The following is a 20,701-nucleotide window of genomic DNA, read 5'->3' on the forward strand; positions in this document are numbered from 1 at the left end:
GATAAACAAGAACGTTATGACCAATTAAGAGAGATGAAACTGCTATCATTACTCTAGAAAAATGACTGGGAGCATTTTTGATCCCAAAAGGAAGAAAATTAAACTGAAATAGTTGATCCTACGCTATGAATGCTGTTTTGCATTTACTGTCTTCTGGAATGGGTATTTGATAGTATCCAGCTTTTAAACCGATAGTTGTAAAATATTTACTATCCCGTATCTTCACGAGTAACTTCAATCAAGGGCAATGGAAGTGCATTGTTTTTAATGACTGCATTCAACCTTCTATAATCGACAAACAATCTTACCGAGCCATCCTTTTTCCTCACTGCTACAATTGGAGAAGCCCAGAGGGATTCGCTCTCTTCGATAATCCCTTGTTCCCTTAATTTACTAATTTTCCTTTCTATATCTCACTAGAAAGGAATGAGTATCTTATAAGGCCTTGACCTGATCGACTCTGCCTGCCCTGTTTCAGTGCTAAAGGGAAATCAATCAATCGTCATGGGTGGCTCGTCTCCAATTGCAATTACATCATGATAATTTTTAACAACGTTACTAACTACAGGTTGATATTCCGGCGGACAGTTTTTGGGCTTGCATAATCAAGTCTGAGTGCGTTTGTGCGGGCTGGAGTCACAGCTCCCAAAATCCCATAATCAGTAATTTCCCATAAATTCAGTTTACTTCCTAACACAACTCTTTTATTTGTCAAATTAACTATTGTAATATCCACTTTCTTCTCTTTTATTTCTGACAAGCCCTCTAAGACTGTATGTGCCCATTTTTCATGGGATATCACAATGACCTTGGTTCCCTCCGGGAGAGACTGAGAATTGGTAACTGATATGCTTGTAAGCATCTGGGGTGGGGGGGAGGGGCAATACTCCTCCTTTTTCAGGTACAGTTGTCACCTTACCTACTAGTCTCTCCTTTCCCAAACAAGCACTTACTCTCTCATGACTGTCTATCGGCGAAATGTACCCTCCTGCCATTACTATTACTCTATCTTTTTCTCTTCAAATGTATATTTTTTCTTTATTCATAATGAGATTAAGACCAAGTATAACCTTGAAGTCCTGGAATTCCCGAATGGACTTATCTGGTAGGTCAATTCTGACTGCTAAAATTTTGAGCCACCAATTAGGATCCCGATATTGGCAAGATGGAGTAATAACCTTGCTTGCAATACCTTCACCACCTGCACCAGAGATTGGGGTACCATGAAGGTGCTACTGCCTGCTTGCCAGTTGGGCCCCACTCCATCATAGTCACCGCTTCTTCAACTGATTCTTCTGCTGCCATGCAGGGTGGGGCGTCAATCTCCCTCATCACCCACATCCTCTGCTTCCTTATCCTCAGCGATCGGGTGGGGGTTGGTGTATTTCACCCCGTCCACTCATGGCATTTTTCTTTGGGCTCTTTCGAGATAAATGGCCATGGGCTCGATAAGTTTATCAGAGGGGAAATCCCTGGGTGGGGCACTTCACTCATTGGTGTCCCTCTCCCTCCACTGCCAACATCTGACGATTCATTTTACCTGCTGACTTCGTTCTCCCCTCCATCGATTTGAGGTTTGGTAGCTGCCCCATATTGCATATGTTCTCCTGGCTGCCACCTTTCTGGAATCGGCAGTATTATTCTGTCATTTTTTTCTTCTTGCAAACTGTCTAGAATATTTTTATCACCATCACTACATATGCTAACGAGCAATTGTCATCGAACAAATAACCACATTGAAATGGATTTACTAATCTGCATATGTGAAGACCTCGTTACCATCTTCGTGAAAGAGCAAATCAGCACCCATCTCATCACTTTCCAAAGATCACAGCAGGCGAGGTGCGACTAGCTGTCAAGCAAATGAAGAAGGGGAAAGCACCGGGACCAGATAACATCACGTTAGACCTAATAGCAGATGCTGATGAGCCAATCCACGTCAGACTGGCGCAACTATTCAATGAATGTCTGAAGAGGAGCAAAACGCCAGAAGAGTGGAATAAAGCTATCCTCATTCTACTCTACAAAAAAGGCGACCCCAGGGACATGAACAACCAACGGCCAATCAGCCTCCTTAATGTTATTTATAAAATTTTCACCAAAGTTATCACCAACCGAATTGTAGGAAAGCTTGATGAAAATCAGCCAAGGGAACAAGCGGGCTTTAGAAGAGGCTACTCCACAATTGACCATCTACAAACAGTAAACCAAATCATTGAGAAAACAAATGAATATAAGATACCACTAGTAGTAGCACTTGTGGATTACACCAAAGCATTTGACTCGGTTGAAACTGAGGAGGTCATGTCAGCGCTGGAAGAACAGGGAGTTGACTCAGTTTACATTAATGTACTCTGTCACATCTATGACCATGCAACATCATTTATTCGCCTCCACAAGGACTCTGAACCATTCCAACTCAAGAGAGGTGTCAGACAAGGTGACACTAGCTGACCCAAACTGTTTACTGCCTGCCTGGAGAGAGCTTTCTGACAACTCAACTGGCAAGAAAAAGGAATAAAAATAGATGGAGAATATCTAAGTCACCTAAGATTTGCTGATGACATTATTATCATTGCTCACACCAAAGAAGAGCTTCAACATATGCTCACCGAGCTAAATGAAGCAAGCAAATCAATTGGCCTCCACATGAACTTCCAAATGACCAAAGTCATGAGCAATAAATACACTGAAAATGCAGATGACATACTTGAAATTGAAAACCAACAAATTGAGGAAGTGGACCACTACATCTACCTAGGACAACGAATCTCCCTTCATGACGCCTGTAAAGAGAGCGAAATAAAATGAAGAATAACCCTCGGTTGGCAAGCGTTTGGAAGAGCCAGTACAGTGTTAAAAAATAAGAAGATTCTTATCATCTTAAAAAGGAAAGTCTATGATCAGTGTATCCTCACCACTGTCACCTATGGGGCCGAAACTTGGAATCTAACAAAAAAGCTTTCCCTTAAATTACGAACAATGCAGAGGGCACATGAGAGAATTATGCTAAATCTAACATGGAAGGATAGAAAAACAGCTAAATGGATACGTCAAAAAACTAAAGTAATGGATATCCTTGAAACCATTACCAAGCTCAAATGGAACTGGGCAGGGCACATTGCCAGGATGACAGACAACCGATGGACATCACGAACAACCTTCTGGACACCCTAAGGATACACAAGAAACCGAGGAAGACAAAAAACCCGCTGGCGAGATGACTTAGACCAACATAAGCAACAGTGCCACAGAATAGCTTGCGATAGAAGTCTGTGGAGAAACCTGGGGAAGACCTACATCCAACAAAGGACTTTTGAAGGCGGAAATGATGATGATGATGATATGTGATTATGCACAATTTCTTTTTTATCACCTTCTCAGAGTTTGGCACTCCGTGTATCAAACGAATCATAATCTCGAAAAATATGTATTGCAAAACTGAGGGCTAACTCACCCTCGAATATTTGGTTAATAGTTTTCTTTCATATCACCTTTATTTGCATCGGGTAATGTTTATTTCTCAATGAAACTTTATTTCAGTATAACATTTTAAACTGTCTTGTGGGCAACACATGACTTCAATTTCCTGAGCATCTTTGAGCAATCTAATTACCTTTATTGTTTTTCTCTTTTTGACACCCATATGTGGCTACTTCAAAATCTCTCAAAAAACACTTATGGAAATTTTTTTAACTACCACGATTTGACTATCTTCACTCAGCTGTGTATGTGTGCTTTCACTGGTGTGTGTTTGAACACCGTTTTTGTACGCCGGAGATGCTGTAGCTGTGCACCGCTCCTCTTCCCGTTCGACTAATACTCTGTTCATTAATTCAGGTTAGATTATAAAATCTATTTTCAGTTCCTGTGTTCGTTGTTTTGTCTATATTCTTTATGGACATCACTATAACCAACTGCTCCTTTATTTTCATCGCCTGCAGCAGCAGTGTCTGATGTGTTAAACCTTGTATACTTAGGCATCTTGAACTTTTATTTTACCGGCTTGAAATACAACTTTGCTCACCGCATATACAAACAGACGTATTCTTTCACCTGACACCAATTATGTCCTACTTCAATGGATAATAACACATTGGAACATAGACTTTTTCACTTTATTACAAAAGGTTCATGAATACACTTTGCACAGTGAGATACTCAGACGAGTACCATATTGTTCTTAGGAACACGCTAGTGGTACTGCCACTTTTCTGAGCAAGTAATGCAATGTTGCTCTGTCAGTATGCTGAAACTACTAGAATTTGTGGAAATCTCCACTGTGATGGGAATATACTCTTACCATACGGCTTAAGACATGTCACCTATAACAGAGTTCAGTGATTGCGCGCACAATTTATGACAGTCATATTACTCTTAAAAATGCCATGGATCTCACTGTATAAAACACATATACATCTACATATTTTATATACAATGCTTGGGACATATATATGTATGTTTATACATATATGTATATATTTATCTATTTATCTATCTATCTATATATATATATATATATATATATATATATATATATATATATATATATATATATATATATATGTATTATAGCCACGAAAGGAAAAATGAAAAAGACTTGATTGGAGTTAGTACTTTCATCCACTCAGGACATTATCAAACTCAGCAATGAGAATACATATACAAAGACATCGTATTTATACTGGAGAAGGGGATCCAACAGCTGTCAGTTTCTTAATAATTCCGGAGAAGTCAGATTTTAGATAAAAGGATAATACTGGATTAATGGAAAACAGACCTGGGCTTAGATTCAAATTTCTACCTTGAGTACAGGAGATTAAAAATGATTCAACAATATTCCTTTGGAAATAGTCATTTACATGGATTACTTTTTCCGTCTTTGACCAACCAATTCTGTGACTTGACCCTAACCAGTGGGAGGCCAAAGCATTATTAAGAGAACCCCTGGAGACGGCCACCTGATGCTGTTTTAATCTGACTGGTATACTTTTTGATGTTTGCCCAACATAAAATAGGTTACACTCTGAACAAGGAATGCTATATATTACATTATTATCATATCCAGAACTATTCTTAATTAACATGTTTTTTAATGTACAATTATATTTAAACACTACAACAATGTCTAGTTTTTTCAAAAGGGGTATAACATCTAAAAAACAAACATGAAATGGCAAACAAAGCATATTATTAATTGTTTCCCCTCTTTCTGAATTGGACACTATAAAATGTTTTCTTAGCCTTATTCATACATTTTTCTAAGAAATATTTGGGATAACAAAGATCTGTTGCAATTTTTTCTATTTTAGTGAACTCCTCAATGTAATCTGGGCTACAAATTCTCAATGCCCTAAGGTACATGGAGGAAAAAACTGAATGCTTTATGTTTTTAGAGTGACCGGAGTAAATATAAAGCATTCAGTTTTTTCAGTTTTTTTTTTTTTTAGAATTCATTCATATATTCCTAATAATCCCTCTCAGAATATTTTAAAAAGATAAACTATTAAAATGTCCTTCAAGTAATAATCCATCTAAACAGCCAAAATAATACGATTCTTTCTCAGTCTTAGTAAAAATATTCCTAACATGTAAACATTTGAAGTATGCAGTTGGATAACAAATCTATGTTATGATCGTTAAATTGAAATAACTTTACATTAAACATAAAACTCACCTGCAAGGAAATATGTGATTGAAAAGAAACTTTGAAAATTAATTTCTGCCTTAATAATGTAAGAGATTTATATTTAACTTAACACTCAACAGGTAACTAGTTTTTCATAACTTCTAACATGATGTAACTAGCCCAGTATCATGTATACAAGACAAAATCCTACCTGTGAGGCAGATAGCAGTAAACAGATCTCTGCATAAAGGCAACTGCCTTACTTGTATAAAATATAAAATTGAACCATGAAATATTGTCCTATGATACACTTATCTGACGAAATGAGAAAACAAACCTTTGTAAAAATTTCAGTATCCCCTAAATTTCTTTTAAGACCAATGCCACTTTTCAGTGAATAGGAGAGGCCAAGCGTAAGCCTAATTAATATGCTATGTTTTAAACAATATACAGGGAAAATCCAAACAATGCATGTGCAATCCTAGTAACAAAGTAATCAAAATCAAGAAATAAAAAATGCTAATTAACTCTCGAGATGAATAAAAGAAACATGGTTAAAAATAAGTACTTTTATATTATGAGGTCCAAGAGCTGGGGAGAGTTTCAGGCCCACCAGGTGTAGAATCCACTAAGGGAACAAGCGCCTGGTGGTTTTTGTCTAGTGATTCAAGGTAGGGTATAGAGTATACAGAGGAAAATCAAATATTTTTATGTCAAAAACCTCATACGTCATAGATATTAGTAATGTGACCCTGAGGGAGCAAAATAACTATTAAAATTGCAGTGTTAGCGCAAAACCCCGAGAAACATGCTGGTTTTCACTGTTCTAGTATAGAAGTTAGTGGAGTCTGGTTTGGGGTATCTATTAACGTAAAATACTAATTTGCATAGTTTTGAAGTATGGCATAAGCTAAGCTTCCCATAATTGGTCCAATAAGAAAGTTAGTCATGTAAAATAACAGTTCATATAATGTAAATATAAAATATGCTGTATTTGCTCATTAACTTAAGGATGTACATGTGATGAAGCTTCCTTCACTCAAAGCACGTAAAAGATACAATGTATATACTCAGGGTTTGTTAGCCTAGAATTATACTGTGTTTGAATCAAATGCATCATCATCTTGGGAAAATATCACTTGAAACAACTAACACAGTACACCATTCCAAGTGTATGTAAGTGATCTTTCTAGATATTTAATTTATTTTGATCGACTATTCAAACGATAAAGAATTTACACATTCAGTTTAGATTTTCCATCTTACCCAAATTCTTAGACTTTACTTTTATGATCAAAATATAGTTTTTAAAACATTGCTTCCAGGATCCACTTGAGCACTTTGGCACACCACTGCCTCAGAGAGCTTCATGGTCCCAAGAATTGCATGCTAAGTCATTTGAAGGGCTGTACGTATCTTCTCAAATTTCATCATGCCATACATCATCGGTACCTGCAAACCTAGCTGTTTATACTTCAGCACCAGATACAGGGCCTAATCTTCCAACAAGAAGTCCAGGAATGTTTAGAAAAAGTCCTGTTCCTCCACCAAGAAGAGAAAAAAGACTGGCTGGAGAGAATGGGTGAGTTTGATTTTCATGTGTTTTACCTTGATGTCTTTTTCTGTGTGAATAAATAAAAAAATTTATATGTTTTTGGAGCAGTGCCATCACTTTATGAATGCTTCTATGTGTCTTAGCTTCTTTCTGTGGATGCTGAAGAGGAGAAGAATTATCCTACTCAGCTGTCTGCAATTCTAGGTTCTGATACTTCCACTTTCAGAAACTGGCTATTCGAAGCTCTGTCCAACTCAATTAATTTATTAATGAGTTTATTGTAGCCTTGTCACTGGAAGAAGTTTTGCTGTTATCCGTGAATTGGCCATCGGGGACTAGAAGCCTGCAGACTCCTTAATGAAAGTGTCTTGGAGTTTATCAGCTCTGAAACTAACAAGGGGCCATGTCGTGAGCTAGAACAATGTCAGTGCAACTATGGGCTGTATATAAAAAGAGTTGGTTCATTATCAGACATAACCTCTTAATCTCCTTATGTTGCATAGAAAATGAGTACCCCAGTTGACTTTAGGAAATGTTTGGTAACCAACATTATGAGAAAGTGTGATAGGTGTCAGATAAGGAGAATAATTTTCTTTTAGCAATTAATCAACTAGTCAACAGGGTTCTAGACAATTTGACTCCCGGTATTTTGACTCTGGTTAATTTGACTTCTAGAGATTTTACTCCCTTGTAATTTCATTCCCACTTCTGTTTTTACTTCAAAATGTAATATAAATATCTCCAAGATAACCAAGTAACAATACAGTTACTATATCAGAGGAATAAGAAAAATACTAATAGCCATGTTAACTTCTTTTATTTGATACACAGTAAGTAAATAAAACAAAATCAAATTAAAAATCTAATGATAAAATATGTATTAGTGAAATCTATAATTTTTTTTTTAATAATGATGCAGGTTATGAGCTATTAATCGTAAGAACTCTATTTCATTTTCGGCACTATATCTCTCAATGATTATCAGTAGCCATTTGTTTATATCTGTACTTTCTGTGCTACAGAGCTCACCTTTATCAAATTGAACTTTATCAGCTGAGCTGTTCTCCCTTTCTCAATACAGCAATTAATTTCCATAAATTAGGGTTTGTGCACCTTAAAGAGCTTTGTAGGGCATTGTTATAGCCCTCTAAATTGTTATTTGTATGAGGCATCTCTGAATCTGTTCTAAAATGGCGTTCCAACTATTAATGGAAAACTTAAGAGGAGTTCTTTGTTTTCTAGTTTCTCTACCTCAAACACATCCTACCTAAGTAATTTCAAAATAAAGCACAAGTTCTTGTGGAAGATTGTCGTCATCAACAAGCTCTTCCAAGTCATTAATCACATCATCAAGAGGAAGAAAAGTTAGAGCTGAAAAACAGTTGATAAAATATAGTTGGGGTGTAATTAAAAGTTCCATAAACTGCCCAATGTTTTATATTCTCTAAGTCATCAAGGCCTTTATTTTTTGCAAACACAAATAATCCATCTTCATGAGATTCACCAATATCAAACTGCAAGTAAAGTTTGCTGCTATCAAGGAACTCATAACCATATCGATTTTGAGGGATTCGAGTAGCGCTTTTTTTTTTTTTTTTTCATTTTTGGACGGCAATTTCTTATAATGTTACTTATACAACTTGTTAATGGGATGTAAGCCATTTCGTTTTCATGAAGGTTCATACAAATAGATGAAATTAAAAAATGACAAGAATCCTGAAAAGCAGTTGCCTATGATTTTAGGGTTTCATTGTGCATCATGGTGTAGACTCAAGCTTTACATAATTTAATTTCAATATTTTCATCAAGTCTTGGATCCATCGCCATTTTGTTTCTACGCTTCATATATATAATTTAAATCATCCACAAGTTTCTTCTTTCCTCGATTACTGTTAAATACATGAGGGATGATGTATGAATAAATTCTTTTTAAGATATGACTAAAAGTGAAAGATGTTACTGTAGAAATACAAAGTACTTGAGTAATATATTCAGTTAAGGAGCCCGGCCGGTATGCCATTACATTGAGGTATAGGACAAAAAAAAACACAAAATCCTGAAAACATTCAGTGAGCTTTGTATGACAATGGAGAATGCGTATATGAAATATTTTGTCAAAATTCCTCTTACTTTCATAGTTACAGGGTAATTAGTAAAAGTAACTCAATAAACCAATAATATTAATCCCTACAAGAAATTGCAGTATTTATTGTTATCGTAAATTATGATAATTATTACATTTTAATATAAAACAAATTGTGAGCAATGGCATCTGTATAGATTTCATAAATCACAAGACAAAGTATTACACGGTAAGGGCACCCTCGGCCTTCAGTGCTAGCACAAACCACATAGAGAGTATTATTATTATTATTATTATTATTATTATTATTATTATTATTATTATTATTATTACTTGCTAAGCTACAACCCTAGTTGAAAAAGCAGGATGCTATAAGTCCAGGGGCTCCAACGGGGAAAGTACCCTAGTGAGGAAAGGAAAAAGGGAAAAATAAAATATTTTAAGAAGAGTAACATTATTGAAATAAATATCTCCTATATAAACTATATAAACTTTAACAACACAAGAGGAAGAGAAATTAGATAGAATAGTGTACCATCAAGCTGGAGAACTCTAACCCAAGACAGTAGAAGACCATGGTGATATGTTGGTTGAATATTGTCTGGTGAATTCAGAATACCACATACCTGTAAATGAGTGAATAATTATTAGTAATTATCCAGGGTTTATATCCATTCTGCGTCGTCAGTTTAATGTTGATATGTTGAATCAAATGCAGGTGTATACGTAACCCTTTAATGTATAATAGGATGCCACATTACTCTATGGCTCTTGGCTTCCAAGAGCATCGCTCTCAAAAGACTTAAATCCTACTGCAGTACAAAAGTAAAAAGAGTCACATCCTATCTTTGAGGTAATTAATAAATGCTTGAACCCTAATATCAAAATATATTATTTCACTTATGAACAATTCTTAAACATGTTTTATCAATGCAATATGATGCAATGTTGCTCTCAATACATGTAACATTTCAGGTAATACAGTACATTATTACAATAATACATAACAGTCTCCTCCCCCTTAACTTGACATGTAAAAATCTTTATAAATCTAATCTCTCAGGGGGCTTTCCTCAATTAATTCTATTAGGAAGCACTCTAACCTCATCTTGTACTGGTACATGAATTGATTCTGAATCTACATTTGATGTTGGAGCATCTTGGTTAATATTGACTTATTTGATCTAATTACTTCAAAGTTTTCCACTAACTACTTCTGAAAGTTTTCTATCTCTAACATTCACATGCTCTACTATATTTCTGTTTAATGGCTGTAATTGATCAACAGGACGTTTTACAATATCTCCACCAAGTTGTACATCATAATGTAAATTTCCTATCTCTCTTACAATCTCTCCTGGTACCCACTGCTATGGAGTGTTATACGATCTTACCATGACATCAGATAAAGGTAAAAAATGTCTTACTTTTGGAAGATTTTCTACTTGTTTATGCTCTTTATCTTCTAAAGTACTTTACAAATTTGGATACAACAAATCTAACTTGCACCTAATCCTCCTCCCCATCAACAAATTCGATGGTGTCACTCCTGTTGTGCTGTGCGGCGTTGTTCTATAAGACAGTAAAAACTTTGATACATGTAAAAATATGTTACCTGAGTTTGCTTTTCTACACTTCATATTGTGTATTTAAACACAATATGAAGTGTAGAAAAACAAACCTTTCAGCCTCTCCATTGGTAGAGGGATGATACGTTGCTGAAAATGTATGTTTTATTCCATTGACGTTACAAAATTCTTTAGACTCTTGTAAGGTAAATTGTGGACCATTATCTGTAACAATTCTTTCTAGAATACCATGTGTAGAAAATATTTGCATTAACTCTTTTATTGTGGTATAAGACCTTGTCTTCATTGGAATTACTTCTGGGCACTTACTGTAAGCATCTACGACTATCAAAAACAAATAATTTAAAAAAGGACCTGCAAAATTTATATGCACTCTTTGCCATGGATACCTGGGTAACTCCCTTGGGTGTATTCTAGCAAAATGAGGATTGTTCTGTTGCATAACACAATTCATACAATTCCTTATATAAGATTCCACATGGGTCTTTCTTGGTACTCTGTGCTACATCCTTTGCTGTAATGGGTACATCATATACAGAAATTAACAGAATACTGTCATCATACTCTTCTGGAGCTTTGTCTACTGGTAATCTAGATAAAGCATCTGCATCACCTATCTTTGATGTTGGACGGTATTCTATATCATAGTGATACTACGCGGCTAACGTAATTGCCCAACGTTGTAGTCTTGCAACTACCAATTTAGGTAAACTTGGTAGTCTTGCAACTACCAATTTAGGTAAACTTGCTTTTGGACCCAATATTGCTAATAAAGGTTTATGATCTGTAACAAGTGTGAACTTTTTCCTACCATAAAGATACATATGAAATTTCTCAACTCCATACACTAATGCTAAACCTTCTTTTTCTATTTGAGGGTAATTCCTTTCTGCCTTGTTCAATACTCTAGAAGTGAATACAATTGGTTTTTCTGTTCTATCTGTCATTACATGAGATAATACTGCACCTGAACCTATGTTTGATGCATCACATAGTAATTTAACTGGTAAATCCCCTTGATAATGTACTAGGAATGTAGGTGATGTTATTTCCTGTTTGATTCTTTCAAAAGATTCCTGACACTCTTTTGTCCACTTCCATTCTACACCCTTATTCAACAAATTATACAATGGATGTGCAGTTGTAGACAAATTCTGAATGAAATTCCCAAAAAATGTTACTAAACCTAAAAATGATTGTAATTCCTTAACATTTTCTGGTACTTTTGTTGATTGTACAGCTTTAATCTTCTCTTTAGTTTTGTGAATACCATTGCCATTAATTACAAAACCTAAGTATTCCACTGAATCAACTTCTAAAATACATTTGCTCGTATTTACTCTAATATTATGTTCCTTCAACTTCTTCAGAACTGTTCGCAATCTTTCTCTATGTTCGCTTGTGTCTTTACCAGCAATTAAAATATCATCTATAAAAATGAATACTCCTTGCATTCCTGAAAAAATGTTATCCATAGTTTGTTGCCATATAGCTGAACTTCTTGCAACTCCATAAGGTAATCTCTTTAGCCTAAACAAACCTAAGGATGCATTTACTGTACATAATTCTTGTGAAGTTTCATCCATGGGAAGCTGTTGAAATGCTTGTCTTAAATCTAACTTAGAAAAGTACAGTGCATCCTGACAGTTGCAAACATGTCTTTCGGATTTGGTAATGGAAGTTGAGCTACTTGCAGTTGTGGATTCAACGTTACTTTGTAATCTCCACATAATCTAACCTGACCATTTTCCTTCACAATAGGTACTAATGGAGTAGCCCAATCTGAATATGTAACCTTTTCCCATGAACCTACATTTTCTAATCTCCTGATTTCTGTTTCAACTGCACTTTTCAATGCATACGGTACTGGTCTGGGAGCACTGTCAGGTTTCAAAACTAAAACTTCCTTACTTCCCTACCTCTAAGGGACAATCATTAGCCAAAAAGAAAACAGTTCTCTCTCATCTGTTCTCACACAGCTATCTCCATACATCTTTTTCTTTTCATTCTACGAACAATTTTACGCCGCTCCTGCACGCGCGCAATCTCATCTCTCTCTCTCTCCCTCAACAGAAAACGGGCATAGGCGATGCTCTGCCGCTCACCAGCTGCTCCATCACCTCTCTCTCCCTCTCTCTCTCTCAACAGAAAATGTGCTCAGGTGGCGTTCTGCCACTCAGTCTCTCTCTCTCTCTCTCTCTCTCTCTCTCTCTCTCTCTCTCTCTCTCTCTCTCCCTCGCTCAAGGAGTGCGCTAAAAATCAGCTGATCCATGATTGGCATCTAGCACAGGGTACATTGCTGACACATTCCGATCATCTGAACTCGTCAACTCAGTTTGGCAGTATAAATCTCGTATACATTACCTCTCGCTATACTCTTTACAGTTGTTTTATCACATTTAATATGAATTACCCTGAACGGACCAATAAAAGCTGATTCGAACCTATGCTCTCTACCCTGAAGCCGTTTTATACACACACGATCCCCTCTCTGAATTTCGTGTGTCTATGTCTTAAATCTCTTGTTGTAACTATGAATGTTTCTCTCTTGGGCTATCTTTAAAAACTTATTTTTAACTTCGAAAGCACTCTTATTTACGTTGGCAACATAGGTACGAAAATCTTCTACATTATACACAGGCAGTTTCTCTTTCTTCGTGAAAACTTCATACGATAAATTTGGATCTTGACCAAAAACTAAGTAATACAGTGTATCTCCAACACTCTCATTATATCCTGTGTTTAAAGCAAATTGAGCTCACCATCTTAAAATTACGTCCTGATCTTATGCACAAAACAGGCATCATGATACAAACAAAAAAGAAAACAAAACAATCTCTTTTGTCTTTGAGACAAGTCTCCGGAACTTACATAACTCTGAAGGGCAATTAGCTAGCCTCTTATCAGGTCTCTAAACGTACACAAAGCCATCAAAATACTAGGCTCTATCTCATGGATTCACCAAATCACTTAATTAACATCAAACCTAAATTCTACGTCATACCTTGACTTCAAAAATAAGTAATCAACTTAAGAATTCTTTACATGAATCAGAGTGTATTGCTTGAGTAAGTTATTCTTCAAACCACAGGTTAGCCTATCAAGTCTTGCAACTCTAGACCTACTGTTATAACTACCGTGTATCCAATATCTGATGTTACAGTCGTTCCGCTTATTTACATTACTCTTTGCCACGAACAAATGAAAATTTACGGCATCTTGTTCTCCATTTCTCAAATTTTTCACATTACTTATTTCGTTCTCGCGAGTTAACTATAACTGACAAACACATAAAAAACTCAAATTCTCATCTTTATATCATGTTGTCATGTTGTCAAACATTACTCAAAATCAATCAATTTGGTCTACTTGTCACGATTTTTCCAAAACTCATAACCCTCTAAAGAGTTAGATTTGTAAACAAAGAATTAATTCTGACCTTTAAGCAAAAGAAATTACGTTACTTATCAAAACCTTAGGTTTCCTCTTAACACACACACAGCAAAAATTCATTCAAGGTGTGCTCTATAACAGTGGCGGTGACATCATAATACTTACTCAGGGAATCCACACAACATCGCATTCGTTTCACTCATCTTCATTCGTGTCAGCTGACTTTAATCGGGTACCCTTTAAACAAAAATGCATTCACTCTCCCTGTTAAACAATTTGACATTACTTGTCCAAAACAATTTGCTAACAATGCTCAGTGTCATCAATCAGACCGAACACTTGACAAACAAATCACTTATGACCCACTGTAACTAAAAGAAACCAAAGGCAAAATTTTTAAATCTCCTACGTGACATTACTAATTACTTAACAACTGTTAACAACTGAACTCGCTTCGGTGATTACGTTAACGACTCATCTTCATCAATCAAGATAATCTCAGGCGAAAACTGGCAAACAATAACTTACTCTTTCTTTCAAAACATTTCACAATGAACTAAGTACGCTATTAACCGACAACGCGGAATACGACGTAAGAGCAAATATTGTGACACTAATTTTCCAAATACCAATGTACCTAATTTACATCTTTTTTTCTCCATAATTCTATCAAGTACACACTCAAAAGAGGTATTACAAAAAACTTCATAACTTATTTCTTAACTCTGAACTTACAAACGTTCTACATTTCCTCTCTGGAATTAAACAACTTCTTATTGTTAACACAAAGTTATACCAACATGTGACTTGCCTTCTTTTTCAAAAATCCAAAAATCACATTTAACATCTTTGACCACAAAGGTCACAAAAAACAAACTCAAAATACTATAAGTCGAAAAAACTACGCAACGAAAACTTATAGTTCATGCAGCACAAAAAACAATTTCTCTTTTGACCACACAGCAACAAATCAATTTAATTTTCTTCTTTTACAAACAGAAAAGTTAATCTTTACTCGAAGCTTTAACAATGAAAACATTTTACTCGACCAGTTACTTCCTTCAATTAAACCAGCGTCTTTCATCCAAATTTAACATTACGCAAAGAAAACGGGATGATAGCTTCGTTACTCTACAAAATCTCAAAATACATTAGTTAACTATAAAACTACAGATTTTGTATCATGTTACTTAACTTCTGTGTGGGGTTGATTGCTGTGGGTCGCCTTGGGTCCCTCGTCCTACTGTTTCTGTCTGGGACCTCTTTCACTTTTCGGGATTGCCCTTGACCTTGGCGGGCGTGTCCTTCTTGCCAATACATCCGCTGCTTCTTGGATGACGAGCTCCTCTATGGCATGGGTGATCAGGGACACTCCGACTGCTTTCTACAGGGTCCTAAATCGCCATTCCGAACGGCGATCTTCGATGCTGTTGCTCCCGCGACGAAAAACTGTCTTCTGTTCCAACAGGAACGGTGCCGTGTCATCCTCTCTAGGACGAATGTGTTTCCTTTCCGTTTCCTCTCCTGTGCGCCTTCCATTCCGGCCCTCACAACTCAGCGTAAGGGCGCTAAGGTCTCCTTTCCACAGGTCCTCCGTGGGTGACCAATCCGGCAAACTCCTGGCTGCTTCCTTCTGGACGGGGACTCCGTTACAGGTGGTTCTCAGGCCTGCCCTCCGTTGTAGGCGTCTTCTCAGATGTGTACATGATATGGACTCCATAAACTCTATTTTTCTCCTCAATTTCCCAAGGGCCTTTGCTCAAATTCCTTCTTTCGCCTCGATGATTTTCTGACGATCAATCCAACACTGATCCGTCATCGCTGCTTCCACGAAACTCCGAAATATTTCATATTGGCCATATAGTCTATTTCCTCCGACCGGGGATTCGAACCCATCTTCAAATAAAGAGCTTTTATGGTCCTCTTCCTGCCGTGTTCGTTCCTCTGTGCCCATCGATGTTCCAGTGTGTACAGGTTCTCCTTGTGTCCTCATGACATGACGCAGACCTCCGACGACGTCAACTTTCATGTACAATATTTCAAGTTCCTATGAACTCATATCGTTATTTTATTTATTGTTTTTCACTAATTGCTCAATGATCCACCGACTTGCCACCATTTAATTGTCATGACACTGATAATTAATTTAAACATTAATATTCAAGATGTGGGATACACAAAGTTTAATTTGTATTGAGCAATATATTTTCAAAAATAATCATACACAGGTCTGAGCACTTTTAGTAGTCTAAGAATTTCAATCTTGCAATGTTTCTTTAAATAAAATATGTGCTCTTCATATCATGGTAGCATGGTACAATTACTCTTAACTTGATGAACAACGATCAGGGGACGAAGACTTAACATTTACGTTAATTCAATTTCCACTCGAAAATTTCTAAGTCCAAAGGGTTAAAAAATTGTTTTTAAGTCTGAAAATGAGGGTTTTGGTATGACAAGCAAAGGAACAAATATTTTGGCAGCTTCTTCTACTGCTGGTTTGGCCAGACTGACATGTCCGGCGGGTATCGTAAGGCGTCTCCGACATCGTAGGGTGTGACCTCATGACGTCAGAGGGAAAAAACCAATCAGTTTCATCTTCGTCACAGTAATCCAGATATATCCGGCAGGCCTACGCCCTCCTGGCCGTTGTCCCTCAAGCTCCGCCTCAAGACCCCCCAAACAAAATCTGCAAGATAAGGTGGGAGGCAGAAAACCATTCATTGGCAATTTGGCATGGAGACAACCTCTTCTCCGGTAGACGCTGATAAATCGCATTCCCCTCAAGCGAGCTGGTGACCAGGGGTCATTCACATGACCACAAACAGGGTGTACGTGACAATAAGGATCTAATGTAATACTGTCTGGACAGTCAAAAGATGCCATAACTCTCTAGTGGTAGTATCACAATGGGTGGCTGGTGCCCTGGCCAACCTATTACGTTTGAGTTTGACCTTTGACATTCACTCATTCTTACGTCTGTTTTTCTTGGTTTCGACAAGAATTTCATGCCAAAGAGGAAAAGACAATTTCAACTTCTTGCTAACATAAGGAAGAAGAACATTAGCTCAAATAAGAGTTCAGAAATGGGTAGTTATTGAAGGAGAATGTTGAGCAAAGGGATCTTCCTTTATGATTGAATTATGATAAATAAAATTTTTTTGGTTTATTAATATCTAAAAAGGCATATAAAATTCATAATAATCATGATTTATTAATATTGTCTTTGTAAAAATACAAAGAAAAACTTTTAGTGCCCGTATCTCAAAACTATACTTTGAACTTTAAATTCTATCTTCTCCCTTAGTTTTAAAGATATGCTAAAGAGGAAAAGACAATTTCAACATCTCGCTAACATAGGGAAGAAGAAAATTTGCTCTAATAACAGTTCAGGAGTGGGTAATATCGGCGATATTAGCAGAGTTAGTGAAGGAGAGAGATGATGAAGGAACGACCGTCTCGCCTAAGAAGCAAGATATTATGCAAAGGGATCTTAATTTATGATTAAATTATGATAAATAAAATTTTTTTATTGATATCCAAAAAAGGACATAGAATTCATAATAATCATGATTTATTAAAATTTTCTTTGTAAAAATACAAAGAACTTTGAACGCCTGTATCTCAAAACCACTGCATACTTATTGACCTTCAAATTATATCTTCTCCCTTAGTTTTAAAGAAATAGCATTGAAATTTGGTATGTAACTTAGAGAAACATTATAAAACAATAAAATAGAGCCCTTTTATCTATTTTTTGTTTCATATTTTTTTCTCAGTATTTTCCCTTATTTATAGGGTTTATTTTTTTACCATAATGAAAAAACTTATATCTAGCAAAAAAATTACTTTTAGCAAAAAAGAAAAACTATTTTATTGGAGGTCTACATCAGGTCTATATAGGGTAATAATGCAAGGACTTTATATTAAGTGTCAAGGGAGGCGATAGAATTTGAAAAACACTAATTTTCAAGATAAATGGCCCGGGCATCGTAAAACCAAAGGTCAGAGGCAAAAATCCTATGAAGTTTGGAGATGTCCTAAGTCACCTTAATATGTGGTATGCATGTCAAAGTCTTGTCCTTAAAAAACGGTATTAGCTGGCCGACCCCTTTAAGCAACACCTCTGTCATTGACTCAGTCACTACTTTTGCCATTTAGGACAAGAAGTGAGTTTTCCAACCGATTGCTATCATTCCGACCATCAAAGTCTCAAGCAACCTTTGGTCGAGAAGAACTCCTGTGTCTGATATTGCTTCTAAGATATTGAGAGCAACTTTGTATGGCATCAGAACAACCATCTTCCTGTCTTCCTAGTTAGCTGGGAACATGCCCTAAGAGATGGATATTTAATCTCCACCTTGATTGTGGAAATGCTGCTAGTTTTTAAACTCAATGTCAACGAATGGCAAACATTTGTATTGATGGCAGAAACCATTTGACTCGGGTCAAAATGTGTATCCCTCACTGGATTGCCAAGGGTAAACTACTAAATATCCCTAATTAATTTCCATGGCCCGCCAATACAGACCCTTCAATCCTTGGAAAGAAAGGAAAAATTCTTACTGGAACCTTCCTTGGAAGCTTGGAACCCGAAGGCCCAAAAACAGAGGAATCCTTAGAGCTGGAAGAATAAACCCCATTGGAGCCTTCCTTGATGCCCCCCTCCCCTCCCTCACTGAGCTTCCCCGGGAAGCTGGTAATCCAAAGGCTCTGCAACAGAAGACAGGTCAACAGTGCTTTGATGGGCCACATCTGTGTGGGCTAACCATAGAGGGAGTGGATAAAGGCCTCTACAGTTCAAACTATCAGCTGGGGGACTTAAACATACCAAATCCAAGCGGATTGTTCACTTACTTAGTGGAATCCTGACCTGGATCGACCGAGGAGGTGAAGGAGCCATCGAGATGTCAACAGAGGGACACTTCTTCAAGCAACCCAAGGTCTCCTCTGAAGAACTTGTAGTATGGCCACCTCTGTAAAGTCTAGGTCATCCATGGATTAGATCAAAACCAAATAGACCTCTGAGACCCTTGCCGGTTAAATATATTGGCGTGCTACTGTATTAAGCACACATTTGAGTATGAGTTGTTTTCAGATGTATTTAAATGGTACATGAATACATCTTAATAGTTTTTAAGTCTTTATTATATAAAAACAACAGAGTTAAACATCTCCATCACTGGAGGAAGCTGTGTTGGTCCAGATGACCAATTCTGGTGAAGTTTAGATATGAACTGAATAAATTATCGATATCACAGATATCGTATGCTTGGTTTACTTTAGACACATGACGAAATCGGAAGACACCTGCATCTGGTGACGTCACAAACTTTCACACGATGAGACAATGTGTTGACGTTTAAGAAGAATGTCAATTTGCCGAGGTTTGCATAGGTTTGCATTATACGTCCGGTTTACAATTTGAATGACTACAGCAAATCCCAGGGTTAGCTCTTCCAACCAACATGACATATTACGTCATTTGTTTTAAACATGTAATATTAACTATTCTAATCATTACATAAGCTCGGCCAGCTATCTCAATTTTTTTTACAAAAATTTAACAACAAGCCAAAACATGGTTATTAGGTGTGACTGGACATACGTATTATTCTTTGTTTAACTTTAGCCATAATCAACTGAGGACGAATGTCCAAATAGGCACATTAAAAAATAATAACAATAATGCATACAAAAAAGATATTACCAAAGCAAAAAGAAAAATGCATGATAAAACCAAGATCATATATATGGTACATTGCTAGCAAATGATTACATGGTAACAAAAAACAAAACAAATTCTGACTTACATATGATTCGGTAACTTGATAAAGAATAATTGTTACCTTTGTGCACAAACACGAATTCCTGGTACGTACACGTACCACGGTTTCGTACATATATATATATATATATATTTATATATAGGGCTGATATATTTTATTAGATGCCCATAGATTCTGTTATATATTTTATTTTATTTTTTCTTTTTTCTCTTTTCTTTTTTAACATTCCGGCTTATATATTTTTATTAGATGCCGAGAGAAAAAAATGATTTATATCCTTTTTTATTTTATTTATTTTTTAAATGTTGTTTTAAATGTATTTTTAACAATGCAAATGTAGAGAATTTCTTTAATTACATATTACTAGCGTACTAATCAGCTTTTCATACAAACATCTTCCCGACAAATTACTCCCTTAGCGAATGAGGAGGCCACTCAAACAGCTTTGAACTGGATCCAATAGGGGGTATTGTCGGGGCTATGCAACTCATTCCTTTTTAGCTGCTTGCTGTGCCGTAACCTACGCCAAACAAGGATGTTCACGGCGATAAATATCACCTCCGTGAAACACAAACCAGCCAGTAGTATGGGGTGAAGAATTTCCTTATAAGTCGGTGACAGGTGGTCCTTTTCGGTAAGTTTCATCAACCGCTTTGCCACATT

General features: G+C 36.4%; 1 protein-coding gene across 8 annotated transcripts in view; it reads left to right on the forward strand.

The window, feature by feature from the left end:
* Window positions 1-20,701, forward strand: part of LOC137641374 (sesquipedalian-1-like) — an 893,367-nt gene that overhangs the window by 747,440 nt on the left and 125,226 nt on the right. For 7 of the 8 annotated variants that reach the window (XM_068373872.1, XM_068373871.1, XM_068373873.1 and 4 more), the window contains one exon: window positions 6,955-7,211. In XM_068373872.1, coding sequence (XP_068229973.1) covers window positions 6,955-7,211 — 257 coding nt within the window. Of the gene's footprint in view, window positions 1-6,954; window positions 7,212-7,410; window positions 7,566-20,701 lie in introns of those variants that run through there. The other variant, XM_068373875.1, reaches the window with a different exon arrangement.

The sequence above is a fragment of the Palaemon carinicauda genome, chromosome 5 (genome assembly GCF_036898095.1).
Source record: "Palaemon carinicauda isolate YSFRI2023 chromosome 5, ASM3689809v2, whole genome shotgun sequence".
In the NCBI taxonomy this organism is placed as follows: domain Eukaryota; kingdom Metazoa; phylum Arthropoda; class Malacostraca; order Decapoda; family Palaemonidae; genus Palaemon; species Palaemon carinicauda.